General features: G+C 44.0%; 1 protein-coding gene across 1 annotated transcript in view; it reads left to right on the top strand.

The window, feature by feature from the left end:
- The window catches only part of mdga2a (MAM domain containing glycosylphosphatidylinositol anchor 2a), a 206,916-nt gene that overhangs the window by 83,925 nt on the left and 98,992 nt on the right, over positions 1-23,999 (top strand). Inside the window, exons 5-6 of the mRNA XM_014210233.2 lie at positions 3,930-4,062; positions 10,054-10,323. Coding sequence (XP_014065708.2) covers positions 3,930-4,062; positions 10,054-10,323 — 403 coding nt within the window. The remainder of the gene's footprint in view (positions 1-3,929; positions 4,063-10,053; positions 10,324-23,999) is intronic.

Genomic DNA, 23,999 nt, shown 5'->3' with positions numbered 1-23,999 from the left:
TATGTAGATATTCTATAAAAAATCAGCCGTTTCCAGCTGCAATAGTCATTTACAACATTAACAATGTCTACACTGTATTTCTGATAAATTGTATGTTATTTTAATTTCCTTTTCTTTCAAAATCAAGGACATTTATAAGTGACCCCAAACTTTTGAACGGTAGAGTATACTTTATATTTGAGATTCTTCAAAGTAGCCACCCGTTGCCTTGATGTGCAAATCTGTCATCAAGACAAAGAAAACCCTTCAATGAGTAGGTGTGTCAAAACCTTTGACTGGTACTGTAGGCGTGAAATTTGTTTGGATTTAGAATGGACCTTTATCATGCACCTGTCATCTATGCACTTAAATAGCGAATGGAGGGCACTTTTCCTGTGGTTCATTTTCATGCCAGCCAGGTAGGCTGTGCTCCTGTTGTAAAGATAAACAATGTGCGTAATATTAGGAAAATTGAGACATAAATATGGTAAGCTGATGGGTTCCTCCTTTTTTTAGTAGAGGCCATCACTCTGTTTTCTCGCACAATTGCATAGACTATAGAAATGTTGTGTAACATGAGCTCATGGGCTCTCATGAAGTGTTTGATTAGATTTTCGATTAGATTTGCACAGAATTCAGAGTGATTAGAGGGACAATAGAGTGCTGAGGACCAGGTAGTTAGAAAGTTTGGTAGGCTACTAATGACCATGAGCAATATCACAGCTTGGAGAAGCCTAATTACCGTGACCAAACAGTCATGTGGAATTTGACTGCCTATGTGACTCGTGACTGCCTTTGGGATGGTAATACGGTCACCGTAACAGCCCTATGTCCAACAGACCTATTAAAATCAGGCCCTCATGAGGACTTTTCTGGCCTTCAGGTAATTTGAGTTTGAGACCCCTGAGCTAGATCAAATAACCCATCCCTCTGATCAGCGTTTTAGCTATTAAGGAAGTCCTAAGTCATTACTTTTCATGCATATTTTTAGATCAGACTGAGTGTGTTTACCTCCTTCACAGCATGTGGAACGTCTCCCATTGGAACACTTGAATCCCAAATGGGATGATGTTTCGTGAGGGCAATTTCTGTGAAGGGTTGAAAAATGGCATCCGTCTTTTCAAAACATGTAATCTAATCTCTGCTCTTTTTGCAAAGTAATCTCCGTTGACAGGAGAGATAAGAGCATTTTGACAATGAGTCGTATGTCTGACATAGTCACAAAGACTGGTATCGAAAGCAGATGAACTATGACAGAGAAGGGAACAGCTTGGGCTTGCGGTAGTATGAAACTCCCACATTTCAGATGTGGTTGTAATGAGCAGAGGGAGACGCCACTTCAGGGGCTTAAAGTATGTTTTTACTCACTCACTCACTCACACACAGACACACACAGACACAGAGACATTAGGACCTAGTTTTTCAGGTAGACTTCACAATGTGTGCCATCCTCAGCCTTGTAATGCCCTCATGAGTTTTAAGGAGATTCTCCTGTACTTTTGTATACTTTTTAGCCAGTTCTGAAAGTAACGCCCACGATGTGCAGATTTGTGCGCCACATCATTGCACTCTCTCGCTCTACTGTGTGTGTGCTTCTTGCTTGAAGCTCATTGGCTGATACTCAAATTGCTAGGGTGCTGGCCGACGTGGGGCAAATGTAGGGGAAATGACGCCACACAGTTTCCAAAAAAGTTGCTTTCAAACAAGAGATTTTGAGGATAACTGAGGTAAGACAGTACACATCTTGCCCAAAAGTGGGAGGTTTAACCCCTTGCACTCGTGGGAGTTGGCCTATAACACTCGTAGAAATTGGCCTATATGGGATAGGGCTAAATGAAAATGTTTCTTACAGAAGAAATATATAAAAAGCATATGCAAAACCATGGTAGCAATTGAAAGGGAACAATTTGGAGATGATGGGACAATTTATTAGAGTACAGAACAGTTTACCTGACACAAGACTGAATCTAAACATTACACTGTTGATTTTATTTGAGTTTTAGATTTACTGAACTTTTCGACTCATTTTTTGATAACGAAATCTTAAATCCTAAAATACTCTGGATACATTCTGTAACATGATAAGAAATATTCCTGAGGGCCTCCCGAGTGGCACAGTGGTCTAAGGTACTGCATCGCAGTGCTTGAGGTGTCACTACAGACCCGAGTTCCATCCCAGGCTATGTCACAACTGGCCATGACTGGGAGTCCCATAGGCCGACGCACAATTGGCCCAGCGTCGTCTGGGTTAGGGGAGGGTTTGGACAGGGGGTTCATTGCATTCTAGCGACTCCTTGTGGCGGGCCAGGTGCCTGCAGGCTGACATGGGTCGTCAGTTGAACGGTGTTTCCTCCGACACATTGGTGCAGCTGGCTTCTGGGTTAAGCGGGTGAGTGTTAAGGAGCGCGGTTTGGCACGTCAATGTTTCGGAGGACGCATGACTTGACCTTCGCCTCTACTGAGCCCGGTGGGGAGTTTCAGCAATGAGACAAGATAGTAATTCAAATTGGGAGAAGGAAGTGGGTAAAATATTAACAACAACAAAAATATTCCTGGAAAATGTGGGTTAGGTGCGACATAAAACAAAAAAAAATACACAGGTTTGAGTTAGAGAACTAACTGGTGCACTGTAATTTCAATGCACTTTTATGACTCAAAGAAGAGTCTTCAACTACATATCAGGTGCTTTTCTGATCTCTCCTAGCTGTGCCGCTGAGGAACTAGAGCTAACACACTTGTAGTTGTTTTGTTTGGAACACAACCCTGCATCCCTGCCATCACACAATTACTATTGTTGTTTACTGAATCCAAAAATGGTCCATTATAAATCACAATCTGGGTCAGGTGGGCATAATTTGCACGCCTGTTCTATTGCCAAAATGATCAACTAAGTTATAAAATATGATATTGCAGTGTTAGGCTTTTACAGTGCAATTCAGGGAAACTGTTAATAATTTTGGTGCGTATAGTTCAGTTATGAGTGCATTCAGGTACGTGTGCCCCGGCAAATTTTCTTCACAATGGACAAACAGGCTCGTTCTGTTCAGAACAACCTAGGGTATGACTCCATGTCATCTTGGAACTGTACATCAAACATAGTGATCATAAATGTTGACACTGTATATGAGAAGTTTTATGATATGTAAATGTGATGTGCACATTTGGACTCTCGGGTGTTTGGCTGACTTGTATGACATCAAAGTGGTATTTATTATAATACTCAATGTCTAATTTTCAAAATACATAGAGTCATCTTAATGTACAACATTTCCCTCACTCAGACAGCAAGACATTTGCGAAAGTTGCCTAATTAGCTGGAGGGAACGGCTCAGAACGTCTGTCAGTCAAAACCCGTACAGCGCCAGAGCTCTGACGTTATGTATAGCATGTTGGTGTACAGCCACCGCGTTCCATTATAGGCGTTTATCAGTGCCCAAATATGCCATTTTCAACCCGTATATGGGTACGAGTGTAAAGGGTTAAAAAATACTTACTAGTCGCCCAAGTACTGGAGCATGCCTTTAATTAAGAACATAAGTAACATAAGTAGCATATTGGAAGTATGTTGCCAGTGCCACAAAGATGGAGGTATACACGAGATCAGACAAAACAGCTGTTGTTGGTAAAATCATTTATGTGGGTATTAATAGCACATGTAGGCATCTTGACATTTGTTCCAAGCGCACTGTTTCAAGCACATCCAAATAGACAACTAATGAACTTAATGAATTGGAAAGCTTGGTATAAAGATAATACTCCTCGTTTGAAGATGGGGAATGAGCTCATTGTTGAAACGCTGCCAAGGAAGCTCTTTGATGTGTGTGAGATGAAGAGACGAGGTCAATACCACTGCTGTCTTACCCTTTTGTAAGACACATTAAGAGCGAGAGGCCTGAGCAAGGCGGTGCAGCACAAGGCGGTGCAACACTGTGTTTCTTTCCGAGTTGCAGGGGGAGACCAAGATTCTAAAGCTGAAGAACCTTCGACCTCAGGATTACGCCAACTACAGCTGCATCGCCTCGGTCCGGAATGTGTGTGGTATCGCCAACAAGAATGTCCTCTTCAAACTCTCCAACAAAACAGGTAAAGCTTTGGGGCGGCTGAGAACCTTGCTTCGTAATGTTTAGCACTCAAACTTCAAGGATCCACAGATTCCGCCATGAATAGCGATAAGCACCCGTTGTCTCTCTTAATTATAGTCAATTCATCTCGGCTTTGTCCACAACCTCTCCATTACAGCAAGTAAATCTGTAGCAAGGAGACAGGTGTCTCAATTTACAACCAAATTAAGTGACTGTAATTTAAAAAGGACTGCAGGTACTTGACACTAGAAACACAATTTGTGACTTTTAAGAGGTTTGGGGCCACTTGATTAGGCCCCATCCTTCCTTACCTTCTCCTGAGGTGGGAAGATTTAGCTGAGATTTAGATTTGGTTGCGTAGTAGCAGTTGTCCTTTCCATTGGCCAGATGTCATTAACCCCTGATTGCTCTCCAAGTTCCCCTAGGGGACACCTCTATTCATGTTCCGGGGTTATACAGCGCATTTGGAAAGTATTCAGACCCCTTGACATTGTCCACATTTTGTTACGTTACAGCTTTATTCTAAAATTGATTCAATTGTTTTTTCCCCCTCATCAGTCTACACACAATACCCCATAATGACAAAGCAAAAACAAGTTTTGAGACATTTTTGCAAATGATCACATTTACATAAGTATTCAGACCCTTTACTCAGTACTTTGTTGAAGCACCTTTGGCAGTGATTACAGCCTTGAGTCTTCTTGGGTATGACGCTACAAGATTGGCACCCCTGTATTTGGGGTTTCTCCCATTCTTCTCTTCAGATCCTCTCAAGCTCTGTCAGGTTGGATGGGGAGCGTCGCTGCAAAGCTCCAGAGATGTTTGATTGGGTTTAAGTCCGGGCTCTGGCTGGGCCACTCAAGGACATTCAGAGACTTGTCCCGAAGCCACTCCTGCTTTGTCTTGGCTGTGAGCTTAGGGTCATTGTCCTGTTGGAAGGTGAACTTCATGCGGGCTGTCATGTGCCTTGGCCACTCTACCATAAAGGCCTGATTGGTGGAGTGCTGCAGAGATTGTTGTCTTCCTGGAAGGTTCTCCCATCTCCACAGAGGAACTCTGGAGCTCTGTCAGAGTGACCATCAGGTTCTTAGTCACCTCCCTGACCAAGGCCCTTCTCCCCGATTGCTCAGTTTGGACGGGCGGCCAGCTCTATCACATCAAATCAAAGGTTATTTGTCACGTGCGTCGAATACAACAGGTGTGGATTTTACAGTGAAATTCTTACTTACAAGCCCTAACCAAACGTGCAATTTGTAAGTAAAAAATAGGTATTAGGTAAACAATAGATAAGTACAGAAATAAAAAAAGCAAACCGTAAAATAACAGTAGTGAGGCTATATACAGGGGGTACCGGTACAGAGTCAATGTGCAGGGGCACCGGTTAGTCTGGCTAATTGAGGTAATTTGTACATGTAGGTATAGTTAAAGTGACTATGCATAGATGATAAACAGAGAGTAGCAGCGGCGTAAAAGAGGGGTTGGGGGGGTGGCGGGACACAATGCAAATAGTCCGGGTAGCCATATGATTACCTGTTCAGGAGTCTTATGGCTTGGGGGTAAAAGCTGTTGAGAAGCCTTTTGGTCCTAGACTTGGCGCTCCAGTACCGCTTGCCATGCGGTAGCAGAGAGAACAGTCTATGACTGGGGTGGCTGGGGTCTTTGACAATTTTTAGGGCCTTCCTCTGACACCGCCTGGTGTAGAGGTCCTGGATGGCAGGCAGCTGAGCCCCAGTGATGTGCTGGGCCGTACGCACTAGCCTCTGTAGTGACAGTTGCCGTACCAGGCAGTGATGCAACCAGTCAGGATGCTCTCAATGTTGCAGCTGTATAACCTTTTGAGGATCTGAGGACCTATGCCATATCTTCTCAGTCTCCCGAGGGGGAATAGGTTTTTTCGTGCCCTTTTAATGACTGTCTTGGTGTGTTTCGACCATTCTAGTTTGTTGGTGATGTAGACACCAAGGAACTTGAAGCTCTCAACCTGCTCCACTACAGCCCCGTCGCAGAGAATGGGGGCGTGCTCGGTCCTCCTTTTCCTGTAGTCCACCATCATTTCCTTTGTCTTGATCATGTTGAGGGATAGGTTGTTATTCTGGCACCACCCGGCCAGGTCTCTGACCTCCTCCCTATAGGCTGTCTCGTCGTTGTCGGTGATCAGGCCTACCATTGTTGTGTCGTCTGCAAACTTAATGATGGTGTTGGAGTCGTGCCTGGCCATGCAGTTGTGGGTGAACAGGGAGTACAGGAGGGGACTGAGCATGCACCCCTGATGGGCTCCAGTGTTGAGGATCAGCGTGGCAGATGTGTTGCTACCTACCCTCACCACCTCGGGGCGGCCCGTCAGGTAGTCCAGGATCCAGTTGCAGAGGGAGGTGTTTAGTCCCAGGATCCTTAGCTTAGTGATGAGCTTTGAGGACACCATTGTGTTGAACGCTGAGCTGTAGTCAATGAATAGCATTCTCACCTAGGTGTTCCTTTTGTCCAGGTGGGAAAGGGCTGTGTGGAGTGCAATAGAGATTGCATCATCTGTGAATCTGTTTGAGCGGTATGCAAATTGGAGTGGGTCTAGCGTTTCTGGGATAATGGTGTTAATGTGAGCCATGACCAGCCTTTCAAAGCACTTCATGGCTGCGGATGTGAGTGCTACAGGTAGGTAGTCATTTAGGCAGGTTACCTTAGTGTTCCTGGGCACAAGGACTATGGTGGTCTGCTTGAAACATGTTGGTATTACAGACTCAATCAGGGACATGTTGAAAATGTCAGTGAAGACACCTGCCAGTTGGTCAGCACATGCCCGGAGCTCACGTCCTGGTAATCCGTCTGGCCCAGCGCCCTTGTGAATGTTGACCTGTTTAAAGTCGTCCGGAATAGCCGTCCGGAACAGCTGATGCTCTCATGCATGCCTCGGTGTTGCTTGCCTCGAAGCGAGCATAGAAGTGATTTAGGTTGTCTGGTAGGCTTGTGTCACTGGGCAGCTCGCAGCTGTGCTTCCCTTTGTAGTCTAGTAGTTTGCAGGTCCTGCCACATCTGACGAGCGTCAGAGCCGGTGTAGTACGGTTCAATCTTAGTCCTGTGTTGGCGCTTTGCCTGTTTGATGGTTCGTCAGAGGGCATAGCAGGATTTCTTATTAGCTTCCGGGTTAGAGTCCCGCACCTTGAAAGCGGCAGCTCTACCCTTTAGCTCAGTGCGAATGTTGCCTGTAATCCATAGCTTCTGTTTGGGGTATCCTCTAGGAAGAGTCTTGGTGGTTCCAAACTTCTTCCATTTAAGAATGATGGAGGCCACTGTGTTCTTGGGGACTGTCAATGCAGCAGACATTTTTTGGTACCCTTCCTCAGATCTGTGCCTCGATATAATCCTGTCTCGGAGCTCTACTGACAATTCCTTCGACCTTATGGCTTGGTTTTTGCTCTGACATGCACTGTCAACTGTGGGACCTTATATAGACAGGTGTGTGCCTTTCCAAATTATGTTGAATCTATTTAATTTACCACAGGTGGACTCCAGTCAAGGATGATCAATGGAAACAGGATGCACCTGAGCTCAATTTCGAATCTCATAGCAAAGGGTCTGAATACTTATGTAAATAAGGTATTTCTGTTTATTTTATTTTTAATAACTTTTGCAAAAATGTCTAAAAACCTGTTTTCGCTTTGTCATTATGGGGTATTGTCTGTATATTGATGAGGGGGAAAAAAAATATTTATACATTTTAGAATAAGGCTCTTATGCAACAAAATTCAAGGGGTCTGAATTCTTTCAGAATGCACTGTATATTCCATATTCCGAAGTAAATACCCCGTGGGCCCCTAGCACTGCTCTGTGGCTCCCTCGACGCCTGTTGTTGTTCCCCAATGATAACCTTTGGCCCTTCTGCGATCTGCATTTTTCTCTGTGATGCTTCAGCCACACATAAGACCAATAATGATAAAGGTCCCAATACACCGCCCTGCAGGTTTCCTGCTCTGGCCCTTTCCCCCGCAAACCACATTGATTGAACTTAAAGTGTACGTCAGCAGGCTAGCTTATGCCTAGCTTTTATAGACATGTATCCCACTACTAGGAATGGAGAAGCCATGTGCCTATGGATATCCCAGCCTGCACATTTGGTTTCTTGGAAGTTGTGGGAATGTACATTTTTGGTTTTCCATTAGTTCTGGGAATGAAGCCATACATTTCCTGACCGGTAAAACTGAACGTTTTTTAAACATTCTGACAATGTAACAGAAAAGGTTCTGAGAATGTTTTACTATGGTTCCCTGAAGGTTTTCCTAGGAGGTTTTATTTACATTCTGAGAACGGAAATTCTGAGAACATTCTCTAAATGTTGTGAATGGTTCTTTGGAGATTTTTGAAATACTTCCTTAAAAATGTTCACAGAATGTTTCAATAAGACTTTTAATAACACTGCTAGCTTAGTTTAACTCTTTTGAAAGCCAAGCATAGATGGGACACATGGAAATATATTTTATTGTGACACAGCGTCAGTGAGATTTAAACATATGATCTTCTGTTCTCTATCCATGGAATTAGTCCACTGGGCCACAAGGATGGAGCTAGCAATCCTTTTTCTTAACTCATGCAAAGCTTTTCATTGTAGTTTATTCAAACGGACCTCATTTTAAAGGTAACAAGCACTCATTAAATCAAGTGAACACACCTGAACACACTTAACAGGGTGTAGGATAGAGAGTTTTGTTGACGCTGAGAACGGAATGAACATTCTTAGAACGTTCTCTGAATATTACTAAAGTTTTCTAAAATTCCAAAAGGAAGTTCTCTGAATGTTCTGAGAACATTACTTTAAATAGAACCATGAGGAAACCTGTAGGAGACGTTATGCTGAAGTACTGAAATTCCCACAAAAGAACAATGTTTCCTAAGGTTCTCTGAACATTCTGTGAACATGAGGAAACCTGTATGATACGTTATGCGGAAGTACTGAAATTCCCACGGAACAATTTCCAAAGCCAAGCAACTATCCTGCACCATTCCCAGACCCCTGTGGGAAGGTTATATGCAAAATAACCATAAGACAGCCATGCTCACACCATGCTCTAAGAAACATATGGTTCTCAGAACATTATGTGTTAGCTGGGTTATGAGCTTACACCCTAATACCAACTATATAGCTACACTATAGAACCAAATGTTAGCTAGGATATTGGTTTTCAGGAAACAGAAAAGTCATATGATAGACTTTCTATCAGATTGGACGTTGTGACAAAGGTACCATTTCAGAGCATCATTAAGAGGTAAATACTACTCAGTTTACAGCAATTACAGTACCTATTGACTTGTTTGTTGACTATTGACACATTTCTCAGGGACAGAGGTACGTAACATACAGTAAATGGTATTGTAATGTGGGATGTGACAAATAACGAGGAACAATTGTTCCGCTGATTTATCGTCCCTGATTATTTGTACAGATTTCACAGTTGTGTGCATTTGAATTTCGAAGGGGAGGGGACATTTGGCCCATAGACTTGGCCGAAACACACAAAGAGAGAGCGGGTGGAGCTACCTCCCTGCTTCCGCCACTAATTCTAGTTTCACTTTTCATACCTCTCATCTAAAGAACCTAATTGAGTAGCTGGCGGGTGATTTTAATTCAGTTTTTTCCCGAGATCACTTATTGACATTGACAAAAAAAACTGGTACAAATACACCTTATGGAACAGCAAGGACCGTGAAGAGACACACATACAGGTACAGACACACGCATACGCACACAAGCTCTAGCACACGCACTCTACACACACGTACATTATAATATTGTTTCATGGTGGTATTATATATTTTGTATTGTAGATATGTAGTGGTGTAATAGTGTTATATGATGTAATGTTTTATCTTTTGTTTTATATCTAATGTAAGTGCCTTAATGTGTTTGGACCCCAGGAAGAGTAGCTGCTGCCTTGGCAACAGCTAATGAGGATCCCTAATAAATACAAATATAATGCATTCTATTTTAATCTTGTGTTTTCAGCATCCCCCACCATTAAGCTGCTGGTGGAGGACCCCATCGTGGTGAACCCCGGGCAGACCGTGACCCTGGTGTGTGTGACCTCCGGGGGGGATCCCACACCCACACTCACCTGGGTGCACAGCGCGGACGAGCTGCCCAAGAAGAGCGTCCTTAACGGAGGGACCCTCACGTTGCCCGCCATCTCCATAGAGGAAGCAGGCGTTTACAGCTGTGTAGCCAGCAACAACGTGGGCAACCCGGCTAAGAAGTCTACCACCATTGTGGTCCGAGGTAAGGCCCTGGAGGTGTAGGGTAATAGGTTGATCTCAGATAAGCCCTCAATTATTGCCATTTATACCGGACAAGCTCCCAAAATATTACCAAAATATTCCTTAGGTAGCCCAAGGAAAACCCTGGCTAGGATGATCCAAGGGCCAAACTTTCACATCAATCACACATTGAGGTCAATGGAAGATTTGCACAAACACTGAAGTTACATTCACACATATCTCAAGTTAGAATTCAGGTCTTAATAAATTACCCAAGGTAGTATCCATTCTAAAAGGTCATATCAGATATGTATTGTTTAATTGAATGTGTGAAGAATGCTTGTAAACTGGTGTATTCAGACTAAATATCACCAGTGTGTGTTTGATTCCCCACTAATAGCCTTGCCGCTGGGCTGTGTGTGTAATCAGAGAAGGACTATCTGGTACAGGGATATAACGACCCTCGACCCTCGGGGGACAATGAGGAAAATGAAAGAAAAGAAACACAGGCTTACTGTTTGGTGCTCCCAGTAGTGCTCCTGTAGTGCTCCCAGAAGTGCTCCCTGTAGTGTTCCCTGTAGTGGTCCCAGTAGTGTTCCCAGTAGTGTTCCCAGTAGTGCTCCCAGTAGTGCTCCCACTAGTGTTCCCTGTAGTGTTCCCAGTAGTGTTCCCAGTAGTGCTCCCTGTAGTGCTCCCAGTAATTCTCCCTGTAGTGCTCCCTGTAGTGTTCCCAGTAGTGTTCCCAGTAGTGTTCCCAGTAGTGCTCCCTGTAGTGCTCCCAGTAATGCTCCCTGTAGTGTTCCCTGTAGTGTTCCCTGTAGTGCTCCCAGTAGTGCTCCCTGTAGTGTTCCCTGTAGTGCTCCCTGTAGTGCTCCCAGTAGTGCTCCATGTAGTGCTCCCTGTAGTGCTCCCAGTAGTGCTCCCTGTAGTGCTCCCTGTAGTGTTCCCTGTAGTGTTCCCTGTAATGCTCACAGTAGTGCTCCCAGTAGTGCTGCCTGTAGTGCTCCCTGTAGTGTTCCCAGTAGTGTTCCCAGTAGTGTTCCCAGTAGTGCTCCCAGTAGTGTTCCCTGTAGTGTTCCCAGTAGTGCTCCCAGTAGTGCTCCCTGTAGTGCTCCCTGTAGTGCTCCCTGTAGTGTTCCCTGTAGTGCTCCCAGTAGTGTTCCCAGTAGTGCTCCCTGTAGTGTTCCCTGTAGTGTTCTCTGTAGTGCTCCCTGTAGTGCTCCAGGTAGCGCTCTCTGTAGTGCTCCCAGAAGTGTTCCCAGAAGTGCTCCCAGTAGTGCTCCCAGTAGTGTTCCCTGTAGTGTTCCCTGTAGTGTTCCCTGTAGTGCTCCCTGTAGTGTTCCCTGTAGTGCTCCCTGTAGTGCTCCCTGTAGTGCTCCCTGTAGTGTTCCCTGTAGTGCTCCCTGTAGTGCTCCCTGTAGTGCTCCCAGTAGTGCTCCCAGTAGTGTTCCCTGTAGTGCTCACAGTAGGGCTCCCTGTAGTGTTCCCTGTAGTGCTCCCTGTAGTGCTCCCTGTAGTGTTCCCAGAAGTGTTCCCTGTAGTGCTCCCTGTAGTGTTCCCAGAAGTGTTCCCTGTAGTGCTCCCTGTAGTGTTCCCAGAAGTGTTCCCTGTAGTGTTCCCAGTAGTGTTCCCTGTAGTGCTCCCAGTAGTGCTCCCTGTAGTGTTCCCTGTAGTGCTCCCAGTAGTGCTCCCTGTAGTGCTCCCTGTAGTGCTCCCTGTAGTGCTCCCAGTACTGTTCCCAGTAGTGCTCCCTGTAGTGTTCCCAGTAGTGCTCCCTGTAGTGCTCCCAGTAGTGCTCCCTGTAGTGCTCCCTGTAGTGTTCCCTGTAGTGTTCCCTGTAGTGCTCCCAGTAGTGCTCCCTGTAGTGTTCCCTGTAGTGCTCCCTGTAGTGCTCCCTGTAGTGTTCCCAGAAGTGTTCCCTGTAGTGTTCCCTGTCGTGTTCCCTGTAGTGCTCCCTGTAGTGCTCCCTGTAGTGTTCCCAGAAGTGTTCCCTGTAGTGCTCCCTGTAGTGCTCCCTGTAGTGTTCCCCGAAGTGTTCCCTGTAGTGATCTTTTTTGCGAGGAAAAGGAAAAGACAACGTGTTGACCAGCCCGCTCTTCTATTGATTCCTATGTAATGATGTGTTGGACCCAGGCTCCTGTAATATACTCTTGGATGTTTGTGATGCTACTTTACCTCCTCAAATGGACTACAAAGACTTATTCGACAGAGAAGAGCAAACCATGTACTTTATAACCCACCCACCCCTTTCTCTTGCGTCGGACAAGCACCCACTCAGACGCCATCTAGAAGAAGCTGTGAGTCCTGTTCTAATGGGGCTGGACCATATGTGATCTATTATGGCTCGCTAAATTAATGGTTTACATTAATATGTTTGTACGGTCATTAGTACGATCTGAAGTTCATTTGGCTTCATGCGCCTTAATCATCTTTCTGTCACAAATGTCTGTCATCAAACAACGTTTCTAGACAGCCAGCTAACAGAATTGCGGGTACCTGACCCAAAAAGTAATTTTCATTCCACGTGAGGCTCAGATGAACCTGTAACTTGACGGGGCCACTGCTACTGCAGCTGTAGCATCTTATTTCACAGTCATGCCCTCTCCAAAGCGGATCGTCTGTGTGCAGAAATCTGCTGGCACCTCGGGACGGATATAAGCTGCAGGTTTTGAGAGGGGATCCATTTATGTCTGTGGAGTCAGTGGAGTCAGTCTTGGGCTCTGACAGCACACTAAGTCGGATAACTGAAAGCTCCACATTTGCATTGGGAAGGAAGAGAGAGAGAGAGAGAGAGAGAGAGAGAGAGAGAGAGAGAGAGAGAGCGAGTGTGTGTGTGTGTGTGTGTGTGTGTGTGTGTGTGTGTGTGTGTGTGTGTGTGTGTGTGTGTGTGTGTGTGTGTGTGTGTGTGTGTGTGTGTGTGTGTGTGTGTGTGTGTGTGTGTGTGTGTGTGTGTGTGTGTGCGCGCGTGTGTGTGCAAGGAGTTGTGGTTAGTTAGGGGGAGTCAGATGTTTTACCAAGGCAGGAGATCAGTCTGTTGAGAGGACTAGAGGCAGCTCAGGCCAGGGTGGTAGGAGACCCAGGTCAGGCTGTACTCAGCTAGAGAGACCAGGGTGGTGGAATACCCAGGTCAGGCAGTACTCAGCTAGAGAGACCAGGGTGGTGGAATACCCAGGTCAGGCTGTACTCAGCTAGAGAGACCAGGGTGGTAGAATACCCAGGTCAGGCTGTACTCAGCTAGAGAGACCAGGGTGGTAGGAGACCCAGGTCAGGCTGTACTCAGCTAGAGAGACCAGGGTGGTGGAATACCCAGGTCAGGCTGTACTCAGCTAGAGAGACCAGGGTGGTAGAATACCCAGGTCAGGCTGTACTCAGCTAGAGAGACCAGGGTGATAGAATACCCAGGTCAGGCTGTACTCAGCTAGAGAGACCAGGGTGGTAGAATACCCAGGTCAGGCTGTACTCAGCTAGAGAGACCAGGGTGGTGGAATACCCAGGTCAGGCTGTACTCAGCTAGAGAGACCAGGGTGGTGGAATACCCAGGTCAGGCTGTACTCAGCTAGAGAGACCAGGGTGGTAGAATACCCAGGTCAGGCTGTACTCAGCTAGAGAGACCAGGGTGGTGGAATACCCAGGTCAGGCTGTACTCAGCTAGAGAGACCAGGGTGGTAGGAGACCCAGGTCAGGCTGTACTCAGCTAGAGAGACCAGGGTGGTAGGAGACCCAGGTCAGGCTGTACTCAGCTAGAGAGACCAGGGTGGTAGGAGACCCAGGTCAGGCTGTACTCAGCTAGAGAGACCAGGGTGGTAGAATACCCAGGTCAGGCTGTACTCAGCTAGAGAGACCAGGGTGGTGGAATACCCAGGTCAGGCTGTACTCAGCTAGAGAGACCAGGGTGGTGGAATACTCAAAGGGAAAGGCAATACTGACACCACACACTCATCATTTTTTTGTTCCCTACACAAAAAAAACCCATCCATCCATTCTATTCTAAGTATTGTTTTGGTTCTTTGTGGCAAGATTGTGACTCTTAGTCTTTAAAAACCTCAAGCAATGTTGAATACTGTAGTGGGATGTCTAGTAAGTGTTAAAATATGATCCAATTTGTATTAGTGCTCAACGTACTGTATGATCATTACATCACACAACTGGTGTGCCAGTATAACCCCATGATATGTCAACATAGGACAGACAGACATAACTCATATTGTTGTTATTCACCAACCAAGGAGATTACAATGTCACCAAAGCCGTGTTTTTCTGTGATTTTGTAGACTCCTGTTATAATGGTTGAATAGAAGACAGATGTCTCCCTGATCCTTTATCAGAGTTCTTTTACACGGGTTTCAAGGATGACAAAAATAACAGAGAACTCCTCAGACAATAGCCTTGATACGCTCTGTGCAGCTGCTCTGATGGAAGAGGGGTGGTTCATTCAAACTGCTTCTCCCAGATAAGACATCCAGCCTCCAGTGACAAGGAGAGACGTTTACAAGCTCTGCCACGCTGCCCCGCTGCCACGCACAGATGGCAGAATCTCATTTGTGTGGAGGGGTGAGGCAAGGATGGAGGATAGGTCCAACGGGATAAGTAATATTACAGCTGCAGAGGGGGATTGCACTTCAAGTAATCTCACTGTCCTCCTGCCTGCCACTTTACTCTGGGCCCACTTATGTTGGGCCTCAATGGTCATTTCAGTAGTGACCTGTCATTGTGCGCTGGGAAAACACCAGAAAAGACAAAAAACATTGGACGATTGCATTGTGGGAGAGTTACTGAGGTTAATGGAAGTTTATGATGTTTCATAATAATAGTAACAGAATGTGATTCAGGGGTGTCATTATGGTTTCCTTGGTATTGGTGAATAGGACTGAGGAGACGAAAGTACTGATACTCCGAAAAAAGAAAGAGGAAATAGATGAAAGGACTGATACTCTGAAAAAAGAAAGAGGAAATAGATGAAAGGACTGATACTCTGAAAAAAGAAAGAGAAAATAGATGAATGGACTGATACTCTGAAAAAAGACAAACGAGGCAGTCACTGAAAGATGCCTGCACTGTGAAAAAGAGACAAACTGTTGAGTGTTTCCGAGAGTGGAGGGTGGATGTTGTAAATCCAGCATCCTGTTTGGAGTAAACTGTCAGGTAATCCCTCAGCCATGATGACACGTTGATCTGACAACATCATCAATAACTTTAGCTACCGTAATACAACCGGACTGCAAAACGCATCATATATCTTGAGAGGGGCCATTCAGTACTTCGGTGCTATTAAAGGCGTTCAGCAGACGGCGGTGCAGGAGGAAATGTACCTGACTCTGTGGTTTATAACTTATTTAGCAGTTGAGGGGGCAGGCAGGCAAGCAGAGCCAGACTGGAGGTGAGCTGGGCTTGCTGACCATGCACACTGCCATGGAACTCCCTTTTTATTTATTTACACATCATCTCCACTTGGTCTGTTTCTCCATGAGACGTACAGAATAGGCAGTTGAGATCTATTTTGTTTCTTTTTTTGGGGGGGGGGGCAGTCCAGTTATACGGCGTAGCTTCCTTATTATAATGGGAGTTGTGGGTTGGCAGCAGCGCTGAGGTTTGCCTCAGCAGAAAAGGGCGCCCGTCAATGGCCTTCTCTGGCTGTCAGTCAGGTGTTATTGACGAGTGGGTTGCTATCGAATAAACTGTCCTCATTAAAAGCAGGTGGAGGATCAGTCAAAGTGCTCTCTGGTTATGTCATATTTTTGCGCGGTTCAAGTCAATAGTGTTTCTGTACTGTATTTCTCTCACTCTCTCTGGGATCTACTGGAGGTCTTAGGGTTTGGGGGGTTTTCAATAAAACGTCACAATGGGGTATTTCCTGGCAAATAGGTTGTTATCAATAAAATGTCACAATACGTTTTTACGTTTTACGTTTTAGTCATTTAGCAGACGCTCTTATCCAGAGCGACTTACAGTAGTGAATGCATACATTTCATACAATTTCATACATTTTTTTCTGTGCTGGCCCCCCGTGGGAATCGAACCCACAACCCTGGCGTTGCAAACACCATAAGAGTCATATGATCATGACTCGGTTCCATTCCATTACACATAAGAGTCATATGATCATGACTCGGTTCCATTCCATTACACATAAGAGTCATATGATCATGACTCAGTTCCATTCCATTACACATAAGAGTCATTTGATCATGACTCAGTTCCATTCCATTACACATAAGAGTCATTGGACTCTTACTGTCGGCTGCAGTGTACAGCAAGTGGAGGCTGCTGATGGGAGGACGGCCCACAGCAATGGCCGGAATGGAGTCAAATGGAACGGCATCAAACACATCAAAGACGTGGTTTCCATGTGGTTGATACCACTCCATGGACTCCATTCCAGCCACCGCAACGAGCCGTCCTCCCATCAGCAACCCCCACCGGTGTACAGTAATTTTGAATTTGTGAAATTATTTTTGATGTGATATGACAAAAGAGAGATTTAGGTTTCTAGAACCGTACCGCAATTGGAATCGATTTACAATTGGAATCAAAATAAATACGGGAGTATTTGGCTTTTTGGCTTCCAAAGCCAATTCCCCCTTCAAACAGAACATGTTAGGTCCTTGGTCTAAGGAGTGACGTTAGACTCCTGTAGTCCAATATCGGGCTAGGAGGGAAGCATTTGATCCATCGTTAACCATTTTTTGGTGCACCCCCCATTCTTTATAGCTTTAACAATTCTTACAGTACAGAATACAATTATTTGAGTGTAGAACTTCAGTAGAATAGCCCTCTAAAACCAAACAATACGGTGCAGACCGTTTGATATGGCTGCTGGTGGGCAAGAAGACTCCCCCCCCCAGCTCCGCTAAAACCATTGACAACTGCGTGCTGTTTTCAAGGGATCGTTAAATGAATGTTATAACTATTTGGTTTTGATATCATCACCTCTTGAAGAGCAGAACTACACATTTTCGATTATTCCACATTTAGCTCTATCATCAGAGTTATACAGCAAGTAACTGCATACTTTTCATGATCAGTAAACATCAACTGATCATGTAATTTCAGATACAGTCCGTGAGGATAGCCTAGCCATATGGCATGTTAGCTAGCTAAGCTAACAACATGTGTCATTTAGCTTGATTCATCGGAGGTTAGGCTTTTGGACAAAGCCTGACATCGGCACGTCCGGGTAAAGTTGTTTGTTGGACTACTAGTTTATCCCTTGAAAGTTAGCTTGTTAACTGGCCATATTGACATGATCTGTTATTAGCTTGTTAACTAGCCATCTAGTTTTTCCACTAGAATTAGCTTGTTAACTACCCATCTACTTTTTCCACTAGAAGTTAGCTTGTTAACTAGCCATCTAGTTTATCCCCTTGAAGTTAGCTTGTTAACTAGCCATCTAGTTTATCCCCTAGAAGTTAGCTTGTTAACTAGCCATCTAGTTTATCCCCTTGAAGTTAGCTTGTTAACTAGCCATCTAGTTTATCCCCTAGAAGTTAGCTTGTTAACTAGCCATCTAGTTTATCCCCTTGAAGTTAGCTTGTTAAGTAGCCATCTAGTTTATCCCCTTGAAGTTAGCTTGTTAACTAGCCATCTAGTTTATCCCCTAGAAGTTAGCTTGTTAACTAGCCATCTAGTTTATCCCCTTGAAGTTAGCTTGTTAACTAGCCATCTAGTTTATCCCCTTGAAGTTAGCTTGTTAACTAGCCATCTAGTTTATCCCCTTGAAGTTAGCTTGTTAACTAGCCATCTAGTTTATCCCCTTGAAGTTAGCTTGTTAACTAGCCATATCGACGGATCTGTAGTTAGCTTGTTAACTAGCCATATTGACCTGATCTGTTATTACCTTGTTAATAACTAGCCATATTGACATTATCTGTTATTAGCTTGTTAACTAGCCATATTGACCTGATCTGTTATTACCTTGTTAATAACTAGCCATATTGACATTATCTGTTATTAGCTTGTTAACTAGCCATATTGACATGATCTGTTATTAGCTAGCTAGCCAATTTGATTTGTTCCATCAATCAATGTAGCCTATTCATGTCTGTCAGCAGCAATCATGATTTAACACTCACAATGCTGTCCAGTTTATACACTGCCCCCCGTTATACACGTGTAAATAATAATTCTATAAATTGTGCCTTCCTGTATTATACTGATGCTAAAATGTTTATTCTATTCTACTGAGCCATTTACTTTATATTCATATTCTTCTCTTTTATTATTTCTTATTGTTGTTGCATTTTGAGAAGAAACCTTCTCGCCCCCCAGAAGGAAAATCGAACGCTCTGCACCTTATTGTGACGTTTTATTGACGACCTATTGGGTTGTATCAAGGACCAAAAAAAAATGTTACAAAATATTTAATAATAATAAATAAAAGATTAAGATGGGCAAAAGAACACAGACACTGGACAGAGGAACTCTGCATAGAAGGCCAGCATCCCGGAGTCACCTCTTCACTGTTGACATTGAGACTGGTGTTTTGCGGGTACTATTTAATGAAGCTGCCAGTTGAGGACTTGTGAGGCGTCTGTTTCTCAAACTAGACTCTAATGTACTTGTCCTCTTGCTCAGTTGTGCCCCGGGGCCTCCCACTCCTCTTTCTATTCTGGTTAGAGCCAGTTTGCGCTGTTCTGTGAAGGGAGTAGTACACAGCATTGTACGAGATCTTCAGTTTCTTGGCCATTTCTCGCATGGAATAGCCTTCATTTCTCAGAGCAAGAATAGGCTGACAAGTTTCAGAAGAAAGTTCTTTGTTTCTGGCCATTTTGAGCCTGTAATCGAACCCACAAATGTTGGTGCTCCAGATACTGAACTAGTCTAAAGAAGGCCAGTTTTATTGCTTCTTTAATTAGAACAACAGTTTTCAGCTGTGCTAACATAATTACAAAAGGGTTTTCTAGTGATCAATTAGCCGTTTAAAATTATAAACTTGGATTAGCTAACACAACTTGCCATTGGAACACAGGAGTGTTAATTAACAATGTCAACACTGTATTTCTGATCAATTTGATGTTATTTTAATGGACAAAAAAAGTTGCTTTTCTTTCAAAAACAAGGACATTTCTAAGTGACCCCAAACTTTTGAACGGTAGTGTATGTTGTGAATTCCCTTTTTTAAAGCCGTGCCTGCCACTCCCTGTGTCACACACATTATCTCTCCCAATGAATGAATTGTGTAACCCTGCCATTCCATCTCTCCTATACTCATACCTGATGAGCACAGAGTACACTGCAGGCGCTTCAGTGGCAGGAAAGAAAGCACTGTGGGACCGTGATTACCATTTGGAGAGATAGACACGCTGGTTCTGATGCTCTCTCCTCTGATCTCCCCTCCACCCATCCCTTCTCCTCTGCTCTTCTTCTCCTCCCCTTTTCTCCCCTCCTGTCCTCTCCTTTCCCCTGCTCTGTTCTGCTCTCTTCTCTGCCTTCTCCTTCTCCCATAATAATCTCTCTCCTCCTCTCCCCCTTCCTTTCCCCTCCTCCCTCTTCCTCACTCCTCTCTTCTCCTCGCCTCCTCCTTCTTCCTCTCCCCTCCTCCCTCTTCCTCTCCCTTCCTTCCTTCCTCTTCCTCGCCCTTCCTTCCTTTCTCTTCCTCTCCCTTCCTTCTCCTTTTTCTCCCCTCCTCCCTCTTCCTCTCCCCTCCGCCCTCTTCCTCTCCCCTCCGCCCTCTTCCTCTCCCCTCCTCCCTCTTCCTCTCCCCTCCTCCCTCTTCCTCTCCCATCCTTCCTGTCCCCTCCGCCCTCTCCCCTCCTCCCTCTTCCCCCCTCCTCTCCTCTGCTCTACTCTGCTCTCTCTTCCTCTCCTCTTCTCTCTCCCCTAGAGAACTTCTGCAGCTGGCCCCGTCAGCCCATCAGTGTCCACTGGGCCCCGTCTTCACTCTAGGGTCCTGGGCCAGCTATAGCTCCACTCTCACCCACAGCCCTCATTTACAAGTCATTAAAGGAAATAGGATGCGAGCCAAATAAATGATTTAGGAACAACTTTGATGAAGATCTGATTAACATGTTGGTTTACATGCAGGAAAGCAAATGTAACTGAGCAGCGAAGTGACACCATTAGGGGGAGGCTGTATAAATAATACCTTCTCTGCCCCCCACTCCGGTAAAAACGCAGCAGTGTCTCAGGCGGATCACTGCATGCAGGGGGTCAGCTTGACTCACCTTTCGTTGGAGAATTTGCAACTTAATCAATAGCGTAATTGAGCCTGAATGGCTGGAGTCTCCTTGCATGAGCACATAAATCCTCTGAGGTGATTGGGAATCTAATGCCCTCGCATGAATACAGCCATTACCAAAAGAGCTTTTATATTACTTCTTATGAGATGGCATGAAACGAGGTTAGACGGTAATCTTCACACAGACAGTCTAGGAAAGTAACTTGTGAGGCAGAGAGTCAAGTTACGGCAAGTCCTAGGTTTCTTTTAATTTGGTAATCTCAGCAGGGCTGTTTATCCTGACAATAAACTAATTCTAGCTAGGCTAGGGGTTAGGATTAGGGTTAAGACTAAGGGTTAAGGTCAGGAGTTAGGTTAAAGGGTTAAGGTTAGGGGAAGGGTTAGCTAAAAGGGTTACGGTTAGGGAAAGGGTTAGCTAACATTCTAAGTAGTTGCAAAGTAGCTAAAATGTAGTAACTATTTGCAAAGTTGCTAATTAAATAAAATACTGAAGTTGTCCGTGATGAGATTCGAACACGCAACCTTTGGGTTGCTAGATGTTCACATTATACGCCGACCAACTACCCTCCTTTCATCCTTAAGTAACCATCTGTCTTCTGTAACCATACAGAACATAACTTATCATACTCATTTGTGTGTCCCGGATTTACGTTTACTATGTTACGTCTAGTCTATGAGACCAGGCTGAGTTATCGTTACTTATTGTGTATTTATTCCTGGTGTTATTATTTTTCGATTATTTCAATTTTTTTCTCTCTGCATTGTTGGGAAGGGCCCATAAGAAAGCTTTTCACTGTTAGTATACACCTGTTGTTTACGAAGCATGTGACAAATTTAATTTAATTTAGTGTGAAATATCCTTAATTTTTTTCTTCCATGTTAGTAAAACGGCTTACGTAACTATCGGAGCACGAGGTGGATTCCATTACTTACAAATGTAAATACCATGGAATGCAGCTGGCTGATTCACATCATGACCCCATCTGTAGTTACTCAGTACTACAGTAACCATACTGTATGAGTGAGTGACTTCACATTCATCATTCACTAGCTTGATCCCATGGTGCTGTGGTTGGCTTGAAGTCAGTGTCTTGGAGGCATTTACTTTTCATCTTGATTAATAGTGACAACAATACGATGCTTCACTCACGCACTCGCCTGGGCTATTTTTAGGTGCTGGGTAGTTAGCAACTCTTTGTGGTGCCAAGAGGAGAGATTTCTGTTGTGGTTTATGTTTTATGTCATAGGCATTGTTTTCATAGTGTGGGAACAGATATTCTTCTGTTGGACGTGGGTGGGGTTGACATTTCACTGCAATTATGGCTGTTGCCTTTTAAGGTGCATGCTCAAACATTTGAATTCAAACTGAAGGTACAAATATTTGACTGCTGATTCATAGTATTAGATGCCAAACAGGTAGTAAGTGTAAGGGGAAAGAGAGATCCCGGCTAAATCTGATATTTATTTACATTACGATATCAGTTTTTTATTTACATTACTATAAACTGGTATATTGAAAATATTTTTGCAACTTTATGCTTTTAGTGTCCTGCAAAGATGCATTTGAACTCTGATGTAAATGGAAAATATATGTTTATGGAAAACACTGTGGTAAAAAAAATGTAATGAGCCGCTTGTCGTGAAACATGTACCGCTGTCCTTAGGGAAAAATGAGAGACAGTTAAAATGAACCTCAAGTCTTTGTTCATTCAAGCCCAACTGAAATGTAACCTGTCTTGGAGTATCTGGGACTTTGGCTTATTTCTTTTTTTGTTGCTCCTACTATTATTAGCTGTCGATAATAAATTTGTCCTTGGTTTGTTTTGAGAATGTCACCTAACCTGGAAAAACTCTGGGACCTCGGTCGTAAAATTCTAGAGGAGAATGTCCTGACGCATGGCCCAGTTGAGACAGAGAAGGGTTTCATAGAGAGACAAAGGAAATTCTTCTAACTCACAGAATTGGGGAACCGAACGACATTTATGTTCTGGAGAAGGTATAAAAGATCGGTGAAGAATCCAGCTACGAACTGGTCCGCTTGGTACAATTTTGTGATACTCAGAAGAGACAATAGTGCCATATTACCATAATACTGTTTATATAATAGCCTCAGCTATGGGACTTGCATCTAAATGGTTGTATAAAATGTATTAATAAGGATAAAGCTATTTGGAATACGTTGAGATGCTATGTACTGATGTTAACCTCTATGGGCTAGGTGGGACGCTTGCGTCCCACCTACTCAACAGCCAGTGTAATCCCGTGGCGCGTTATTCAAATACCTCAAAAATGCAAAAACTTCAATTTTTCAAACATATGACTATTTTAAAACATTTTAAAGACAAGACTCTCGTTAATCTAACCACACTGTCCGATTTCAAAAAGGCTTTACAACGAAAGCAAAACATTAGATTATGTCAGCAGAGTACCCAGCCAGAAATAATCAGACACCTATTTATCAAGCTAGCATATAATGTCACATAAACCCAAACCGCAGCTAAATGCAGCACTAACCTTTGATGATCTTCATCAGATGACAACCCTAGGACATTATGTTATACAATACATGCATGTTTTGTTCAATCAAGTTCATATTTATATCAAAAACAGGCTTTTTACATTAGCATGTGACTAGCATGTGACTAGCATTCCCACCGAACACTGCCGGTGAATTTACTAAATTACTCACGATAAACGTTCACAAAAAGCATAACAATTATTTTAAGAATTATAGATACAGAACTCCTCTATGCACTCGATATGTCCGATTTTAAAATAGCTTTTCGGTGAAAGCACATTTTGCAATATTCTCAGTAGATAGCCCGGCATCACAGGGCTAGCTATTTAGACACCCAGCAAGTTTAGCACTCACCAAAGTCAGATTTACTATAACAAAAATGTTATTACCTTTGCTGTCTTCGTCAGAATGCACTCCCAGGACTTCTACTTCAATAACAAATGTTGGTTTGGTCCCAAATAATCCATTGTTATATCCAAATAGCGGCTTTTTGTTCGTGCGTTCAAGACACTATCCGAAAGGGTAAATAAGGGTGACGAGCATGGCGCAATTCGTGACATTTTTTTTTTAATATTCCATTACCGTACTTCGAAGCATGTCAACCGCTGTTTAAAATACATTTTTATGCCATTTTTCTCATAAAAAAGCGATAATATTCCGACCGGGAATCTGCGTTTAGGTAAACAGACGAAAGAAAATAAAGCATGGGGTCGACTCGGGCACGCGCCTAAGCCCATAGTACTCTGATCGGCCACTTGCCAAACGCGATAGTGTGTTTCAGCCAGAGGCTGCCTCGATATCGTTCAGCTTTTTCCCGGGCTCTGAGAGCCTATGGGAGCCGTAGGAAGTGTCACGTTATAGCAAAGATCCTCAGACTTCAACAAAAAGTGCCAAGATAAACAACGACTTGTCAGACAGGCCACTTCCTGCATGGAATCTTCTCAGGTTTTGGCCTGCCATATGAGTTCTGTTATACTCACAGACACCATTCAAACTGTTTTAGAAA

Source organism: Salmo salar, chromosome ssa01 (assembly GCF_905237065.1).
Source record: "Salmo salar chromosome ssa01, Ssal_v3.1, whole genome shotgun sequence".
In the NCBI taxonomy this organism is placed as follows: domain Eukaryota; kingdom Metazoa; phylum Chordata; class Actinopteri; order Salmoniformes; family Salmonidae; genus Salmo; species Salmo salar.
The sequence above is the reverse complement of the archived record's forward strand: the minus strand, read 5'-3'. Positions and strand labels throughout refer to the sequence as shown.